The following is a 21,098-nucleotide window of genomic DNA, read 5'->3' on the forward strand; positions in this document are numbered from 1 at the left end:
AGTGTCTAAACATCATTTGAAGGACTATGAATGTGAAATATTCACTTCTTTTCCTTGCAAATTTTTTGTCAATTAAATGTTGAATATACAATAGCATCCTAAAAATCCCCAAATATCATGTACAAAAAATGTGGGGAAATAGGCGTTCAATTTAATCATGGGTCAATTTCGACCACAAGATGGATAAACAAGCTAACTTCACTAGCATATATGTTGATATTCCTCCTATTTTGCAATTTATTTGAGATATTTACTTTCCCATAGTACGACATTCAGTTCAGTGTTTTTATGTGTAGCTCACAGCATCGTTTCCTCTCTGTGACTCACTGCAGACGTATACCTCTTTGCTCAGTGTTATTTGTTTTTACACGCCATGTTTGTCATAATAACAGCTCTACATAGCCAATGCTGACTATTATCAATGGGCGATTTTAAAACATTTTGTTTTATCTTGTACCTTGTAGTTTGTACCCATACATTGATTTCCGGAAAAAGATATTCGACTTTGTATGCTAGTTATTCTAAAGCGCCCTTTTGACGTAGACAAAGTGTCCCGTCTTCTAAACGATTGAATTGCACGGTTTCAAAACATCAAAGTGGCAATGACCTAAAATGGACGAACAACTCTTGGTAGTGTTAACATTGTTGCTTACTCCACTTGGCTTCCTGATACTGCTATCCATAATTCTGGCTTCACTAGGAAGGAGTCTGGGAATGCGAAGAAAATATGCAGACTTAATGTTGAAAATATTTCAGGTGAGTACAGTATGTGTCGTGTTGGTTAGTAATGATCCCGATGTCTGTCTTGTTAAGTTGTTATCTTGCAATGCCATGTTGTTCTCGTGTGAGTATACGCATCAACAGTTTAATCAAATATTTTCTATGTGCAAATGATAAATGCGCAGTGTTATAGTTTGTGTTTGAGATATTTCATCCACGCTCATGTCAGCGTAGAAGGGTTCATCTGACATTTCCCTGCAAAATATACAGTAGAGCTATGTAAGCAGGTTAGTCATCGAGCATAAAGAACAGTGTAAATAGAAAAAGGAGGATATTTAGTTATGGAAATTTTCTGCACATGTACAGCCTATTACAAATAATGAAATGTACTCCTGAAGTATTCATGTAGACACTAATTCTGTGACGAAAACGCATTGCATTCTCGATTGTAAGATCAAAAACTAAGGTCAAATCAAGTATTGGAAGAATTCAAAAACCAAATGGGGAAATAACTACTGATGACAGAGACACAGCAAATACTATAAATAACTTCTTCGCAAGTGTTTTTGTTGGAGATCAAGATCTACCACTACCACCCTTTCCAAAGAGAAACTACCAAGATCCGCTATCAGAAATCATCATCACAGAGGACTCTGTTCTTAAAGCCATCAAACGGATTAACCCAACAAAATCACCAGGACCTGATGGTATACATCCAAAACTTGTTTTTGAAACTGCAGAGACCTTAAAATAACCTCTACAAATCACCTTCCAATAATCATTTGACACATCCCAACTGCCAACACCATGGACAGAGGCAACAGTGACACCAGTCTACAAGAAAGGACCAAAAAAAGACCCCGGTAACTACAGGCCAATAAGTTTATCGTCAGTACCATCCAAAATAATGCAACGTTTAATAAGGGATGAAATCCTAACCCACATGGACATAAATAACTTATTCACACCAGACCAACATGGGTTCAGACCGGGGAAATCCTGTTCTACCCAAGTATTAGAATCCCTGGAAAACTGGCATACAGGACTGGAAGCTGGTGATAACATAGATGTTATATATCTGGACTTCGGTAAAGCTTTTGACAAGGTCTCACACCGTTTCCTGGTACACAAGCTAGAACAGTATGGAAATGAGGGAAACATTTTAAACTGGATAAAATCCTTCCTGGAAAATACGGTACAATGAGTAATGATCAATGGTACAACCTCAAATCCGAAACCAGCCACAAGTAGAGTCCCTCAAGGGAGTGTTTTAGGACCAATACTGTTCCTGATCTATGTTAACAACATGCCTGATATGTAAATTTGTATGATCAAACTATTTGCGGATGACACAAAACTCTCTGCAAAAAATGTAACATTAGCAGACCGCCAAAATCTACAGGACAACATAAATCATATGTGTGATTGGACCAAAACCTGGCTCATGCAACTTAACACCACAAAGTGCTAACATCTGGAGCTTGGACAGAGACAAAGTGACCATATATACACCATAACTCAAGATGGAAAAGAATCTCCAATCATCAAGTGGAACACGAGAAAGACCTAGGTGTCCATTATATATATATAGACACTCAGCTAAAATTCTCAATCAACGCCAACTTAACTGCATCAAAAGCAAATAGGATGCTGGGCATAGTATTCCGGACATTAACATCCATGAGCCCTGTAATGTTCCTAACTCTATACAAAACGATGATTAGACCTCATCTGGAATACTCGACAACAGTAACATCACCATTTTTGATCCGCGACAAAATTACAATCGAGAACATCCAAAGAAGAGCGACCAAAAGGATTCCAACTCTTAAAAACGTACCATAAGAAGAATGCCTAAGACAACTTGGACTCCCAACTCTCGAATATAGAAGACATCAGGCTGATGTAATTCAAACCTACAAAATACTAAACAACATGGACATTCTTGACAAGGGCAAACTATTTCATGAAGCTGAAGACAACCGAACTAGAGGGCACTCCAGGAAACTATTCAAAAGACCATGCAGACTATACAAATATGGTAATTTCTACAGCAACAGAATGATAAATCTGTGGAACTCTCTAACAGAGGAGGTAGTAATCTCTCCAACACTCAACACCTTAAAGTCACGGCTGATCAACAGCCACTGGAAAAATCACCCGACAAAATTCAAGCCATCTTTTTATTAGTTAAATATATATATGCAAGTCTAATCAGTCAAAAGTGAACAATGTAACAAATTGAATGTTTGGCACTGACCATGCTTTTAAAAATCACATGTCTTAACCATCAAATTTTAAAAGGAGAGGAATCAACGGGTGGGAGCTGAATACACCAACCCTACCAGATAGAGTAATGAACCTGTAACTGTAAATAACTATATATATAGCAACCAGAAGTCTAATTAGTATGCGTGTGTACAGCATACATTAGAAGAAAGGACCATCATACATCACCACAAGCTACTAGTTAGCTTAATTACAACGATGTCATCTGAGAGAAACTGAGCAATGTTATTTATGCACTTCTTGAGTCATTTTTAAGCGAGTGTGACAAACGACAGCTTTGAAAAGCTGACTCTGCTCTCACATACCCTACATGAATTATACCTCACACCAATGGAGAAAGTCATCAATAAGTTTAGTTGATACATTTGAATATTAATTATCATATGAGCATGTAAATTCAAAAAAAGAAATTAGGGTGAAACAACCTAGGGCAAACAAGATTTAGGGCGAAACAACCCTTATATTAGTGTGACCGGGATTTAGGGCGAAACAACCCGTTACCCTTGAGTAGAGCTGGCCTTGAACTAGCCCCAGTCAAAACACATAGGTGATGCAGACTATCTCTGGTCAGTGTTAGAGTTTTATTTGAAGATAGTCGCTAAGTAACGGTAGATAATTGTGGTTATGATATAGGTTGGGATCTGTAGATTAGTGTGATCATCTGTAGTGTAGGAGATGGCAGTCCACTCTGTGATGTCAGTGTTAGCTGATACTGATCCCCTCACCCAGTAAAATTTAGCAGGATAAATTTATGGCTATTTGAACCTAGTCATGTAGGGGTCAAATTTTAGGCGGGGGTCAGCAGCATCAACATTTATAATGTAGCAGAATTTTGCTAAGGGACAGATAGTTAGGTAGTTCAGCTTGGAAGTCAAAGGAGGAGAAGAGAGTTAATTGGGTTGGGAAGTTGAGTTAAGGAGTCTTGATCATGAGGAAGGAGGTTGAGCCAGGGAGACAGAGTTGAAAGGTCTAGAGATATAGAGGAAAGTTAATAAGTTATAGTTAAAGTGAGAATTAGGAAGTTAGTTATAATAGTAGTTTTAGCTGCAGTTTGTAAATCTGTATAGTTTTACAGTTTATAGTTGGAGATAAGTTTGGAGTGGAGAAATTGAGTTCACAAAAGTAAAGACTTGTATATTGTATGACGTATTAAAAAACTTGTGATGTGAATATAGTGTTAATATAAATGTACTTATTTTGTTGTTCAATCAATTTTAAATAGTGGCAGTGGAAATTGAGAACAAAAAGCATCAATAATGCGTAAGATAATGTAACACTGGTGACCATCGGTGGAGTTTGGATTACTAAAAACTAGTGTCAAGCAGTAGGGGAAATACATATTTTTAACATTCACAAAGGTAATCAGGAGTTTTTCTTCACCAGCAAACAAATAAATAAATAAAATAAAATGTTTTTCCAACCTACCTACCCTATTTTTTTTGAGCTGAAACAGGAAACACATATTTTTTTATTTGGCCTTACAGAAATAATATTTCTGTGACAACCAACGTCTTCTTTAGAGTACAAATTAAAGGCTCCATCAATATACCGATGAGTATGCCTTTGGGAACCTTTGCGGGGTGAAAAAAGGGATTATTTACAGTGATTAGATAAGGTTTATTTTTTGTGCATGTTATAAGATAAAAGATATAAGCTGACATAGCGTGTTGAGGGGTTCAAGGACTGCATAGGGTATGTGTGTGCCTTGAAGTCCTAGAGTGTTGTGCATTGTACTGCCGCTATGGGAAGGAGATTCCATTGTGTTATTGTGTGTGGGAAGAATGAATATTTGTAGGTGTCCTTTGTAGCAGATATGTCTTTGTATGCGTAAGGGTGTGCATGTCTGGTTCGAGGGTCTACGTGGGTGAATATAGATGTTGGGTTTATTGCTAGGATTTTGTTTACAATTTTGTAAAACAGGATTATTCTTGTGTGACTTGCAAGTGTATAGCTTGTAACACACCCATTTTTTGGTTACAAATCATTGCATGTATATATAGCTGTCACAGTTTTAATACTACTGGTATCTATAGTCAGGAATATTTTCTCAAACCAACAGTTAGAACCTCAGCAGTAATTATATATAACCTGTACGTGTCTGTTTTAAAATCAAGATGATTGGAGGAATAGCATGTGGATTAATAACTTCAATGTCTAAAGGAGGTTAATTCCAAAAATTTCAACATTTCTCTCGATGTTATGAAGGCCTCCTTCTGTAGGTCATTTAAATTTAAAACCCTGGAAGAGGCAGGTTTCCAATAACCCTAGACATACTGGAGATCAATGTCAAATGAGAAAAGCTGTTGATATTTCTTCCGTTGCCCAGGTCCATAGTTGTTGATTGTGCAAACAGTCAGTTAGCAAAATCGATAGCTCAATGTGCAGCACCTTGTGGATAAGACAACACGACTAGTTTGGTCCTTAGAGGTACATCAAAAGAATCCTGCGGTCGCGTAAAAAATGACAGGCTTTGAAGTCAGGCGTCGCTCCTAAATGTAATCTTCAAAGGACAAGTATTAGCCTAGTGATTGGTCAGGTTTTATTCACCTGACACCAATCAAATAGCTAGCCGTGTGCCTTCATTTTTGCTATGACATATATTTTAATCCAGGGGTGTAGAGAGCAAATTTAAAAGTGAGCGTAACCCCTGGATATCAAGGATGGATGACACCAATGGCAGGGCAATTGCATGCTGGACCAATTTATGTTAAAAGTGATCTTGTAATTTTCTTTATCAATGAAAATGCTCTTGATACAGTTGAAGTGCTGCAGGACCATCGCTATGCAGAGATGAACATACCATATGAAGAATATTTTAACAAAAATCTCATAGAATAGCTCAACTAATATAACATCGCAGAATTGGAGATATCTATTTATGTTTGTGTTAAACGATCAGATGCATCATTCTTTTAATTCATTGGTCCTTTTTCTGTTTTCTATTATGGTTGGAAGAAAACAAAAGGCCACTGCTAATGGCTACTTTGGCTACCGACAGTGTGAGCCCTGCTATGACTACCAAAGTGCCTTTAATGATCATTGTTTGAAAGATCATGGTTAGGACATAAAAGATGTATTTTGTTTACTTTTGAATAACTGCAGATATATTAAGGGAAATAAATAGAACAAATATGTATGTGTGTCATTTAGGTTGGTTGTAAAGAGTTTTGCATTCTACCCACAGCAAAGAACGTGTCTTCATATGTTGTGTGTATGCATGCATGTTTGTAAGTGGCTGGAGGCAGGGTATATTGGTGTATATGCCTTCTTGTGATGGCGCAGATCAGATGCAGGCTATAAAAGTGCTACTAAGTATCTCACTGAAATACCATGCCGAAGGCACCCAGCATGTTGCATTCTAAATACCCAGTCACATTAAACGGACAACAGGTGAACCAGTTGTTGCCGTTGCCCTAAAATGCTGATCATTAAGTAGGGAATAACAACTACCATTTTCAAGGACTTGGGTATCTGGGTCATTTAAGAGAAACAATGGTTGTGTCAAAAAAAATGAAGCTTGAATATTTATTGATTTATTGTTGTAAAGAGAACTTGCATTGTAATTCTGACTTTAAATGTTTTGTGATTTGAACTTCATTTGCAAAACGTTTTCAGGATAAGTATATATATATATATACTGTTAACTCTTATTTTGAATTTGTTTTATAGTGGGGTCAAGAGAGGATAGCTTTGTATAATGAGACCAAAAGGCACTACAATCGATCGGAGTCGGAGGAAGAGGAGGAAGAGGAAGAAGTGACAAGAGAAAATGGTACTATAACTTTGCTAATTGTCTTAATATTATAAATATGTTTTGTCAATTCATACAAATTTTTTTTTTTTTTTATTTGTATTGAAAACAGAACTAACTAGGCTTTATGCACCAATAAAGTATGCAGTTGTAGTTAAAAGTACAACTATTAAATAATTTGAAGCAAAATTGGAAAATAAAATACAGGCAAAATATAGGATCTCTCACAAACTCAGGTCTTTTTCCATTGGGGCAGGCAGCATTTACAAGTGGTTCCGATATGTAGTTAATTTGACTAATTCTAAAATTATTTATTTATGTTTAATCAAGATGTAATCATTGTAGTTTGCTAACAGTGAACTGTTTCCAGAAGCTGAGAAAATAGTTCAGAAGTACACATGAGTGGAGGACACACCCATGTTTACCCATGTTAACCATTTATATTATGCATTTATCTAATATACATACATATACATGCATTTGATAATGTATATTTGGATAACAATTAATCATTATAAATCATTCAATTTTTTTTTAATTTTTTTTTACCATTTAAAGTTTCAATTCAGGGTTTATCTAATAATGCATTTGTTAAATGTATACTTGGAAACCAATTTATCATAATAACTCAAGCATATATAAGTTGTATTTTCTTTATATTTGATCTTTTAAAAGTGTTAATATAATTATATATACCATATCAAGTAGAATGAAATCCCTTCAATAAAATCTCCCCATGTTATTTTAAAAAGTGAGGGAACTGAAAACAAGCATGTGGTATCTAACTGCCTATCATGTATCCCTTCAGGCCATGTTGATGACAGAACACGAATAGTCAGATTTAGAAATGTATACAAGGTTAGGCTGATAACATCCTTCTAATTATTTGCCTGTATTAAAAACATTTCAGTGAGACCGAGTTCTTTTATTTTGAAAGTATTGCCTGAGTATACTATAGTGTTAAAGGATATACGTGTACATGTGTATTGCCATTTCCTATTTAAGACCAATTTTAATCAAGGTAAAATTGTTGAAAAATTGATTACAAGTGTAACAATACAACATGGATAAGCTAACAAGACTTTGTTGACTTGACTCATACAGGTAAAATGTGCATTGCAGAAGACAAACAGAATTAATCCATTTTCGGTCAAATTTATTCTCATTAAAAATAGTTTGCTGAATAAAGCTTGAATATTATTGTTTGTGTGTGCAGATTTATTTGTGTTGACACAATGTACAGCCTGTTAGCATTGAATTGCCCTTGCCACTACACAATATCTGAAGATATGCAAAAACTAAATAAAAATAAACATTTTGTAATATGTAGTACAAGAATGTAATACATTTTGTTAATAAAATGAGAACTATATGTTTAAAGTAATAAAGCAGTTTTTAAATTCTCCTTATCTGAAAAACAGCTCACAATCATGTTCAACCAAACATTATTTAATGTTGTCAGAAATACGAATGTTTTAGAAATATTTTTTGTTTGAATGATTAAATCTGTTTCTGTTAAGTAAACATATTTACTTTCAGATTACCTTTAGTTTTGAATTCTTACAATATTCTATCAACCTGTCCCTTAAAAAGGTGGACAGTAATAGTGACCTAATTGTATTTATAAACATCTTTAACCTAATTGTAACTGTGACCTTGTTGTTATATTTGAAAATTTCTTTTCAGGTCACGATAAGCAAGTCATTCGTCGTGACATCTCTATCTCTGCCATGGGGAGTCTTAAGATGCCTTCTCAGAGGCCAGAATACGATATTACAAATTTGAAAAAGGAATTCCATGTTTCTGATGTAATGTACTTCTCAAAATGTGGGGTGGAAGTAAGTGATTTTTATTTCTTCATGATATTTTAAACCAAAGGTTTTATCAGATCATTGAGTGTATATTTTTGACTCCCAAAAATAGGCTTGGACCTTTGGGTTAAAAAAACTTTTTTATATGTGTTTTTAGGAAAAGGTGATATGACCTCTGAAATTGCTAAATGTCAAAGATCAAAGGTCAACTGACACCCCTGGAAACTTTCAATTAAACGGTTATTAAAGATGGCATCCCCATTGATCAGTTTAATAAAAGAATTGGTGAAAAAATGGAAGATGTTACTTCATTTATTAAGTATCTCTGGTCTAAACAGTGTGAAAGAAATGGTATGTCTACACTATGACTAGTACTCCATCCAATGGCTATTCTGTCTTTGCGTATTGCAGAGTTATCTGCTCTTGGGAGCAGGTATTGATTGTTACGTCACTTGTTTGTGAGAGTAACGTCATCAATTTTTGAGAAACTGACGTAATTTTCTCACACAAACCAATGACGTAACAATCAATACCTGCTCCCAAGAGAAGAAAACTCTGCAATACGCAAAGACGGAATATACATGTAGTAGTCAGACTTACAAGCCAAGACATAAACTGTGACTCAAGTAGGGAGCTGGACTTACTACATTACAATTAAACAGAATGTGTTGGCATTTCTTCTGAACTACAATGTATATAGCCATGGTGGGCTCATTACTAGGCATCGACTTATTGCCAGAAAAATATTCATATGATTAGTATATTCTGTTTTCAAATTTTCCTTTTTACTCCAGGCAATCATTGAAGATGATGTGACACAGTGTTTTACAGCTGAAGGTTGGTAATCTTTATACACTTCATTTATCAGGTATAACCTTTATACAGGGGTTAGGTGGAAAACAAAACTCGAAGATTTTACACAGATTTTAGTTACCGGTACATAAAATAGATTGTTAAAAAAGTAGTTCCTCTCAGCAAATCGTTATTTTCTGAATTCTGAAACTCATAAAATAAATGATAAGTCACACAACTGTAAAAATATCAAGTTAATTTTCTGGAAATTGATATAAGCTTGAAAAGTTGGATACTGAAGAAGCAAACGTTTAATAAAGATCAGTATATTTTTGTCTGAAATTATGAACATTTTTCTGGATAGTGACATATGCCAGGATATTAACAGACAATGTAAAATGTTCCCCTAAGATTATTGTTCGTTTCCGTTGTAGAATTGAAAAGTTGGAACTTTCTTACAAGAACGACACTAGGCTACCAATTTATCAGGTATTTATGTGAAATTTATGAAAAAGTTATACTGGAACCAATCCTCTTTGAAAATGGACATAAAATTTGTGAGCCCTGTAAATCAAAATGTTATATTTTGTATAATTTTCTATTTTGTTTATTGCAGTATGCGTCTCACTATTCTTTGGTGCCTTGGATGTTTTGTCAGATACTTCATCCTCTTGCCCTTTAGGTAAATATACATGTTCTAGTATACATAAGCAAAAGGGGATGTCTGTTGATTATAATTTTCATCCAGTGAGATTACTAGGCCAGTATTAATGTAAAAAAATATGTGTTTGGCTGAACCCAAACCAGGATTTTAACTGGTGGTTGGTAGGTAGCAAAAATAATAATAATCATAACAATTTGAGGTTCTTATATACCGCTTTATCACAAACTAGTTCGTAGGTCGTCTCAAAGCGGTTCACAAATTATTATCCGTGGTTATAGGGCCTTTGCAACCAGCCAATACCTTTCTCAAATCCCTGGGGGGCATACAGTCAAGCTGCCATTTCGGTGCTAACAGCTAGCATTCAACAATTCTCGCACTGCCCAACCACATACTTATTTACAGCTTAGTAGACTGGAACAAGCAGAGTAAAGTATCTTGCTCAAAGATACAACACAGTGCCGTGACTCAAACATGCAACCCTTCAGTCACGAGCCCGGCGTCCTACCACTAGACTACCGTGCCTCCTTAAAAATGTGTTGCTTTGATGTTGATATGGAAACCTTTCTAAACTGATACTTCATGTCATATATCTCTTTATCACTCTTACTAGTGAGAGATAAGAACATAATGTACTCGCATGTACAGTACATGGTAGGTGATTTGGTACTGAAACCCTACGCAAGCTGCAGACGACGCTCAGTTGATAATGATAAAAGCCCCTCAGCAACCTCACCTGGGTGATGTCAAGGGCACATGCATGACCACCCTGCGTTTAAGGGATTAGACAGTCAATCAGCAATTAACTAATGTAAAGTTTAAACAGACCACAGGACTGTGACATTATGCACAAATGTTCTAAAGTATTAATTTCTGCTAACAACATAATAGAGTATATTTTTTGTTTCAGAACGCTTGTCCTTTGTACAGGGCTATCCTGGCTGATAATTTCCACAGCCGTCCTTGGGTATCTACCAGAGAGCAAGTAGGTGCATGTTCTGTACCTGATGTGATAAACACATTGTTCATTTTCTGTCGATTCTAACCACTTTGTCAATTTAAACTGCTTAAAATTGACATGTTATAACCCAAACTGGAGTTAGCTTCAAAGTCTCTTTGGAGATCAATTTTCTAAGATAATGAGGTCACAAATAGCGAATTGGATGGATCAAGACCCAGAAACATATTTAGTGTAGGGGAAATTATTTCTCGCATGCTTTATTTGTAATACAAAATTAAAAATGCTTCTTCATTAATTCGGTATTACCACTTTTTCTTTCAGCCTAAAAAAAAGATTAAATCAAAAAGCGAGCCTGATGTCTCACCGTTTGTTAGCAAGGGCATGTTCTGCCGTGCTGACGTTCCACAACCGAGAGAACATCGCCAAAAACGGGATATGTGTGGCGAACCATACTTCACCCATAGATGTTATCATCCTATCCTGTGACGGTTGTTATGCTATGGTAACTTTGTGTAATGTACTGTTTGCCTATAAAGCATGTGTTTTTTTTTTTTTTAAAGTGGTCTGGTGGCGCAGTGGATAACACACTTGCCTTTCACCAAGGCAGCCATATATAAGTTGTAAAAACTTGTTTCATAATTGTTGTAAAATAAATAAAGTTTATATATTCACATGAAAAAATATCATAGAAACATATTCGTTATACTGCTATGTAACATATAAGTAAACAAATTGATTTATTTCAGTAAATATGTATTTTGCATTGATGCTTCAAACCAATTTTTTTCAAGGAAATGTGTACATTATTTGGCATTGCCTATTCTCTGCTAGGTTGGACAGGCCCACAATGGGTTCCTTGGCATTGTCCAGAGAGCTCTCTCGCGAGCCACATCCCACATTTGGTTTGAAAGGTCAGAGGTCAGGGATAGACACTTGGTAGCAAGAAGGTATGTTAGCACTTCACAGTTCATCAATTATACACAGTTCATCAATTTTATAATATCTTTCTTTAAATTTAAAAGTAAAAAATGCTCTAAAGCTTGTTGGATTTCAATAAAAGCTTGTTGGAGCTATAACATTTAAACTAATAAGATATCTAGTGATATATAGTGTGTATATATCATGTTGTTTAAAGTGAGTTTATTTTGTTACAGATTAAAAGAACATGTAGATAATGAAGATAAACTACCTATATTGATATTTCCTGAAGGTGAGACATACAAAATCTGACAATCCAAATTATTTAATTAATATTAACTCTAATTACTTAAAGGTGTATGCTATGTTACACATTGTACAAGTAATTTGTGTTTGAGTTAACTCCTGTGAAATCATTTGGTTATCATTATACTTAATTATTTATATTATAGAATTACAAAAGTTCAGGTTCAATCTTTATAAGCATTATCCAAAAGTGAAATATAGTCAATTTGTGTGATGTTAGTTAACACATAGTGACAATTTAATAATTGTATAAATACAAATTAAAATTACACTTCTTAAGCCCTATTATACAGGTTTAATTGTGCAGAACTCTTCTGTAAAGGAGATTCTTGTCACAGTCAGATAGCCACCATCCTTAAATTGTCTGTCCCTAGATCCATATGCAATTAAACATTATGATATGCATTTTATGTATATATAATTTGAGAAGATATAGTTTTCTTTTATCCAATAAAACTGAAGATTGTATATCTGAACATTTAGGGTATAGTGTTCTTGGAAACATCATACAGATGAAGATTTTATGACATGCACAATAAAAAATATATACTTTTGAACATCATAATGAAAACAATAAATATTTCCCTTCATTTCACAACTTATATATGATTTTGTTTGCAGTTTTGATATTATTATGTCAGTAATTTTCATTGATTTTTCCTGCAATTATCCATTTCAGGGACATGTATAAACAATACTTCAGTTGTGATGTTTAAGAAGGGAAGTTTTGAGGTGGGATCCACAATATATCCAGTAGCTATAAAGGTATGTATTTAGTGTAACATTATATTTATAGACTGACATTAACTAATAATATATATAAACTGTCATTGAGACCTGTCTATAATGACCATGGAAGAGAAGGCAAGCAAAACTGGTCTTATTATACAGGTGATCTTTATGGACAGGTTGATATAAAGAAAACACCAATTTGGATTAGGTGGTAGTTAAAGGCAGGAGTCTGTGTTAAAGGGGCTGGTCGGGGGAAAAAATACAAAATAAATGGGTCTAAATGCGTTCTCTGGCCTTCCAAAAGTTATACCACGGCAATATGATGGTCGAGTTCTGCTTGCAATGTCCAGTTTTGACCACTGAAATCTCGGGGAAACCCAGCGTAAATTTAGCGCAGATCTATTTATATATGTCACGTGGTTGTTTCGAAAGTGAAGCAGTGAAGATAACAACAATAGCACGCTGTCTATCAGCCATGTCGGCCTCAACTAGTGGACAAGACAGCAATACTATACGTAAATAATTGTTTTCAAAGGTCACGTATGATGCAAGTGTAGTATTTCTACCTATATGTTGTTGTTATATATAACGGTATTGATACCTCGTGCCTGTCATGACTTTTGCATGCATCTTTTTCTTTCGCTGCGATGTTTACATTTGGCCTTGTTGATGACGCGCATGCGGTAAAATTACATCACTGATCTGGGTCAATTGAGAGTTTTAGACCGTCAGGTGACGATTTAGGATTTATTTAATATAATTATAATTTTTACTCTTAGGGAGTGAATTTCAGCAAAATTTGAATCGGTATATTTCATACGAAGGGATTTTAAACATGTGTATGCCATTTTAGCAAATATGACATTTTTTCCCCGACCGGCCCCTTTAAAGCAAGTTTTTATAAAACAATTTTTATGTAAGACTACAGTTTGTGAAAAATTGTACATGGGAATTTATTATGGGAAATAGTTCCTCATGTTGGATAAAATAATGATTTGAAGAACCTAGTGCTACATTTTATATTGCAAGAATTAGACTCTGGTTGTTTCAAAGTTTAGTCACAATACCATTTCACAAATCAACAATTGATCATGTACTGGTTAGCAAGTAAGTAAATAAAGAAACTAATTCTGTTGTGTTTTATTCACACTGACCAGACCGTTATGGTGACTAAAATCATTAGTCTGTTGTGTTTTATTCACACTGACCAGACCGTTATGGTGACTAAAATCAGTAGCCTGTTAAGGACATTATGACGGCCTAGTGATATCTGGTTACAATGAAATAATCAAGTTCTTGACAGCACTGCAGTGCCGTCAACTTAGAGCGATAATAAATGAATTTCAACTTGCATGTCTTTGAAAACAATTCTTGTACACCTGTATAATTTATATTAATACTACCTAAGACTGTTTTTGTAGATTTTTTTTGTGATTACTTGTGGATCTAGAGTATTTATTTATATTTTACTCGAGTTCACTAATTTTTGTGTACAGTATGACCCACGTTTTGGTGATGCATTCTGGGACAGCAGTAAGATGGGCATGTTAAGCCATATCTTCCAGATCCTGACCAGTTGGGCACTAGTGGCAGATGTGTGGTATCTACCTCCCATGATGAAAAATGTAAGTTGCACGAAAAAATCAGTATTAAATCATGATTATAAGCAATCTCCAGTTAAGGTGGCTCGACACATCGTCATCAGCGTCCATTTTTGTGACGTACTTCCGGAAAAAGGACAGCTCGGACTCAATTATCTTGATCGAAATGTGCATGTACACCGTGTCGTCATTTCCGTTTTGCGTATCGGGTATTCAATATCGTAGTGCAAATTATAGTAACACCTGGGCCGTTTGCGTTTAAACGGTCAAACCGATCGGACCACTGTTGTTCGTTTATTAAATAAGGTAAGACCTAGTTATCTGATGCTGCTTTCAGGCGAGCCTTGAGAAAGCCTTGCAAGTCTTGCATACACATTTGTAGGTCCGCCAGGATTTATACCCGGAATTGTTACATTTATAAACGGTCAAACCGGTTGTTCCGCATAAACGAACAGGCCCCTGGTAAACAATAGTACACGTGCGTGCCGATGATATGTCAACACCCGATATCGAGATTTTACCGGGAAATGTATAATCACACGTACTTCAGGAATAAAGCTTTCCAATTCATTGACATAAACAGACTCACGGGAAGACAGTGACATGAGACCAGACGACCTCAAGAAGGTCATATAGGAAACACATGGAATGCGGACGTACCAACCTCATATGTGCATATCACGTGCTTACACGAGTTCATAAGCTGAGGGAGTTTCGCTCTGTCGATTAAATCGTGTTTACAAATGTAGTCTACTTACTCTGTGAAAATAATGTTTTGTAAAATATCAAGATACCTATGAAATGCATGTGTGAGGGCACGTGAGAACGGCATACCATGCGATAGCCTCTGGTCACATATGTACCTGACATGTAATTATAAATATACCGTGAGTTAGCGGACTGTGGAATGATGTCCAAAGTGTACATGACTGAGGGTAATTTGGTTCCATTAAAGAACAATAAATTGATAATTTTGATATCATATTTTTGATTTATTTCCATCATTTGTTATATGTAAACAGAGACAACTGTCATTGTGTAAATGTCATCCCTCTGCAAAAAGTTCCGATTTTTTTCAAGGAAGATAACTCTCACCCGGATCAAAGTGATTGTAAAATGTAAAATAAATTAATTATAAAGCCATTGTGTATATTTTGTTCAATTTCCCACTCTATATGTATAGATCTGTGTGTCCTGTTTGCTTTTAGCTTGTAGATAATCACTTTTATCCGTTCAAATTCAATAAAAAACACTTTGTGTAACATGTGTTACATATTTTGCGATAAATAAAATATTTGTAGGATTAATTATAAATGCTTCTTTTCATTTTTTTATTGTTTTTATTGTTCCGAACAATGCCACACACAAAAAAAAACGGAAAATATTAAAAGTGGCGAAAATTCAATTTTTTGGTATTTTTTCCAAAAAATTCCCCAAACTATCGGAATGTTTAGATTTTCATAAAAATAACTCTACATAGTTGCATAACCATTATATGAAAGTTTCAACAAATTTTGCTGGTTAATTGCGAAAGTGTGGAGCCACCTTAAGAACCCTTTTTTAGCCTGATATAAACATCGGGAAAAAACCACTGATCAGGGTTTGTACAAAATATAAACTTTATTTTTTTTACAAGAATTATGAAACAAGTCAATTCAACTTATATTAAGAACTCTTGTTGGCCCAGATGTTAGCATGTGGGGGGTCTTAATGTGGGAGGAAACTGGAGTATCCGAAGAAAACCCATGTGGTCTTGCTGGTGACCCCATACATCTTTTCACCCCCATCAGGGAACCAAACCCTGGCCACTTTGTTGACAGGAAGTGTGCTATCCACTGCACCACCCCACCAATCAGGGTTTGACACTAATTTTTTTTTGGTTGGAAGGTCAAAGGACTAGTTAAATAGAAAATGGATGTTGCGTCGGAAGCTTTGAAAATGTCCAATATCTAATAGTTTAAGCTTTGAAAACGTCCAATATCTGATAGTTTAATAGCGGTTTGTTAATTTTAAGACCTCTGTAGACATGGGCATGCTCCAGAATGGATGTTATGTCAGAAAATGTCCTGCGTCTGTGTTACTTGTCTTTGATTTTCTGAAGGTAATATCCCAAGCATGAAAAAAACCCACCAATTGACTGTAAGGGACATCAAAAACTATTGTAATAGAAATATGGTACAAAGATAATTTTTGATATTCTCTTGCAATATTTGATACTTTAAGCTGTTTTTAGAAAGATTATTCAAATTCCATTCTGCCAATGAAATGATACAATGGTGATGATACAAGTTAAAAGGTTATATTGTTGGATTCCCTAGACCTTTGTCGGGAAGGACAGTGGATAGCGCACTCGCCTTACACCAGGATAGTGTAGGGTCACCTACTTAACCGCTCGGGTTTGCCTTGGGTACGCCAGTATCCATGCTCCATTCGCTCATGTTAAGTTTGAATATATTAGACTCTTTCTGTATATGCAGAATGTTCCGAGTTATACTGCATGAAAAATATTTCGATACATTTCATTTCATATTTTACTTTAATTTTGCAGGAAACAGAAGATGCAGTCAATTTTGCAAATAGGGTGAAAAAAGAAATTGCAAGACGGGGTGGATTAGTAGATTTAGAATGGTAAGTTCATAACCCCATGTCAAAGTTAAGGTGGGTACTGGAATCACCTTATCTGTACATTGTACTGATCCCTCAAAATTACTTATTAAATTTGAATGAAACTTTGTACAGCTGAGTACAAAGTTTCTATTCATTGTGCAGTTTCAGCAAATTTTGGCAGAGTTATTACTCTATTTTGTACTTCATCATTTCGACAATGTGTTATGTGTCAGGTTGTCCATCCATCTGTTTGACCTTCTTCATATCTGTAGACTAATACTAATCTTTCGCCCCAATGAGGATGAGATAGTGGGATCTCAACTTGAGGGGAAAGACTCCTACATTGTCAAACGTGAGGCTGGCAGAGTGCTTGGCATCCTAAGAACCATCCTGTGGGTTGAGATTCACACATGTTACAGAGTCCCAAGGGTGTTGCTCAATCCTTTTTCTCTTGCCCTACTGGCTCCATCACATATATGCAATATTGAGGTGACATTAATTGTCATGATGTCATTGCATCATTGCATGACGTAAATGCATCGTTGCCATGAAATAGTTTTATTGAAAAAATCTAAATCTAAGCGTCGCAACTTTTAAAATGTTTCTATTTTATTATTTTTTATTTCAGCAGTGACTGTCAAAGGATTGTAAAATCCTAATTTTATCAGAATAAAATCTATGTATGTATGATGTCAATGCATATTGTTGTCATGATGTTAATTAATGTAATGTTGATGTGATGTCAGTACATTGTTGATGTGATGTCATACACTTGTTATGACAGACTGAGAATTCCCTCGTTTAAACCTAAACCCTTTCACCACTGTAGACCATAATGGACTCATCCAGATCACTGCATAGTAGAGTCTACTAAAGTTACATAGGGGTGAAAGGGTTAAGGTGAGGGAATGATGTCAACCACCAGTAATAATTTGTACACATGATCAGTCCAGCTGTACACTGTTCAACTAATTTTTATATAACTAGGTACACGTCATCATTTTCTGATTGACACATACAATTTGTCAACTTTTATTTTGACAATTTTGATTTAGAATGGGAGATTAAGTTACCTGTAACGTGGCTTACAGTTCTAATTTCTGCCGACCTCAGAAACTCTATACTCATAGGTACTATGTTCTATCTATTGCAGGGATGGGCAGCTGAAAAGAACAAAAGTAAAAGATGCATACAAGTTAAAACCACAAGAGGAATTCAGTAAACTTTTGAAAGTTGATTGAAAGAGTGAAATGTATTGGGTGATTGATTTAAATTGTTGACATACTCGAGAATGGAACAGTTATAGAGAAAAGTCTGGACATTCGGTGTATGACAAACATATGTGATAAAACTATTTCTCTAAATGTTCGTAGCTGTTAGTTTGTGCTGTAAGTGTCTTTAACCTATTACTGTGAAACTATCCAGTCTCTGAGAGATTTATAGTAGTTAATATTGATTAGATTGAAAGACGTAGACATGCTTTAGAATGGTTGTTGCGTCGGAAGCTTTGAAAATGTCCAATATCAAATAGTTTAAGCTTTGAAAATGTCCAATACCTGATAGTTTAATAGCGGTTTGTTAATTTTTAGACTGCTGTAGACATGGACATACTCCAGAATGGATGTTATGTCAGAAGTTTTGAAACTCTCTAATCTCTGATAGTTTAATAGCAGTTTGTTAATATTTACACAAAAGTAGACATAGGCATGATCTAGAATGGATGTTCTTTCTGAAGCTATTTATCACAGGTCACAAATACTTCGACATTAAGAGGTGCGTGTTGAGTCTTAAGCTTACGTTTGTGGATTTAACCTTCCAAAGTTGACCGTGCTAGTGATAGTTAGCTTAACTTCATCCCAATTGATCTGTAGAAATATATTATTAGACCATCACGCCGCCCCACTTAGATTGAAATCTTAAGGTTTGGTTTGTTTTGTTTAGGACACTGTTCCATTTGTATCAGTATGTGACCATCACAAATGTCACTTAGCCATAGATTGTAAGTCTCCCCCCTCCTTTTATCACACATAAAGTACTGTAAAACAGTAAATAAATCATGTCTCTTTACATCCATTTTCATCCAATTTTCAAGGAGGTGAATTCTGCATGATCACAATATATTGAGAGAAATTCCTTTTGTTGCAAGTTGGTCCGAGCATATAATGTCCTGTCTTAGATCACTTTACAGTAACCATTTATTTTTTCCTGTGTTTGTATCAATATCATCCATTTCATTATGGCTACATTTGTGTATCCCGGTTGAAACGGTACGTGTGTCGCAGAAATTTTCCACGATAAACGAACTCATTTGGACCGTTCTACAAGCAGAGCTAAACATGCACAGTTTCGGAGAATAAAAATCAATGTATCAAGAATAATATGCCCTTCTTTCATCCGTCCACGAAATTACATAACGTATCTTAAAAAACTACATGTGGCTTGACATAGTTTTAGAAAGAAATAACGCAAACTGGCAATAGTCAGCATTTTAGTTTCGGCTAGTTACGTCTGGACCCCTCAATCTACACGTGCCGAAATTTTCCTGAGGTCAGCCTCGGTTCAGATCTGTACCTTTTCTTTACAGGTTCAACCCGTTCAACCGTTTTAACCGGATATGCAAATGTACCCTATGTGTCCCCTTGCTGTTGAAGGGAGACAAATTGTATTAAATACTGGTTCTTCTGTTTTTGATTTCTTTGGTTCTTATAACAGCGCGTTGTCTGGGCAGTAACTTTTAAAATGTTGAAGATATCTTGATTTGACTTCAGTATTATCTATTATTATCATTTTACTACATTTGATATAAGTATAGCATCCTTTTTAACTAGGAAAAGGCACACTAAGATCCAATACAAATCATACATATACAAACTACACAATGATCAGTTGATGCAATAAGGATCCCTGGACAACTGCTAAAATCTGCAACAAAGTATTGGAAACTGTTTTTATTGGCATGTCTAAAGCTTTGATAAATAATTTCTGAAAAGAAAATTATACCTTGCAGGGGCTTTTATAGAAAATCATAAAGATGAAATAAAAAAAATGTTATGAACAACAGTGTTCTAAGAGTAAAAGATCTGTGGGGCTAGATCCGGATTTGAACCCTGGACTTCAGATAGTTATACTATGGCTCTAACCAGTTTACCTATGTGGTCAATGGAAGTATCCTGGCCAAACTGTGCTACAGTTATATCCAAATGGTAGTTAAGGGGAGGTTACTGTATATAGGAAAAAACACATTGCAGTGGGGCAGGGATCCTTGGTGCAATATGGAAGTTTCGCAGGAGCTAAACTATCATAATTTTCCAAAGCCACCTGGCTAATACCTCCACAAGTGTGTGTTTGCTGGAGGTGTATTACTGTTCTGATTTTGTTCGGAACCCTTCTTCCATTGGCATTCATTTCCATAGTATTTATAACACATAACTTGATTTTATAGCACAGACAATGTAGAGCTCTACTCCAAGGTCATTGTGTTGATCACTCAAGCAGATCTGCCCATAACTGCATCACAGACAGACAGAAAGTCTGCAGTGCACTGTAATTTTGTCACTGTGACTTAAATCTTAACAGAGATGAAAATGTCTGCCTTAAACCTTTCACCCCTATGTAACTTTAGTACACTCTACCATGAATTGATCTGGATGAGTCCATTAATACCATTATGGTCTACAGTGGTGAAAGGGTTAAGGCTGATCTCGGTCTTTATCAGAGTTTTAATTAATGCAACCTTTTATTAAATTTTTACCATAGAAAAAAAATGTCAGCCTTTATATCTTAAGCCAGTTTTCATCAGTGTCAAAGGTCAAAGGGCATGATGTCAGGGCTGTAACAGTTAGAAATTCCCTTTTCTGTTGATCGACTGTGCTGTTTGACTAGAAATCTTGATGTGAGCTATCATTCACATGTTTCAGTTTTACTCAGTGTGGTTCCTTCAATGTTCTGC

At 35.4% G+C, this 21,098-nt stretch overlaps 1 protein-coding gene across 1 annotated transcript; it reads left to right on the top strand.

Annotated features, from left to right (window-relative positions):
• The first annotated feature begins 584 nt into the window (after positions 1–584).
• Positions 585–19,561, top strand: LOC110459140 (glycerol-3-phosphate acyltransferase 3-like). The gene is made up of 14 exons (XM_021511243.1): positions 585–756; positions 6,679–6,781; positions 8,447–8,598; positions 9,366–9,408; positions 9,798–9,852; positions 9,980–10,045; positions 10,935–11,009; positions 11,307–11,487; positions 11,817–11,932; positions 12,140–12,195; positions 12,889–12,974; positions 14,438–14,566; positions 17,091–17,170; positions 18,303–19,561. Exons 1-14 carry the CDS (start codon positions 613–615, stop codon positions 18,388–18,390), a joined length of 1,374 nt encoding a protein of 457 aa, XP_021366918.1. The 5' UTR covers positions 585–612; the 3' UTR covers positions 18,391–19,561.
• The last annotated feature ends 1,537 nt before the right edge of the window (positions 19,562–21,098 follow it).

Source organism: Mizuhopecten yessoensis, unplaced genomic scaffold (assembly GCF_002113885.1).
Source record: "Mizuhopecten yessoensis strain PY_sf001 unplaced genomic scaffold, ASM211388v2 scaffold9977, whole genome shotgun sequence".
Lineage (NCBI taxonomy): Eukaryota > Metazoa > Mollusca > Bivalvia > Pectinida > Pectinidae > Mizuhopecten > Mizuhopecten yessoensis.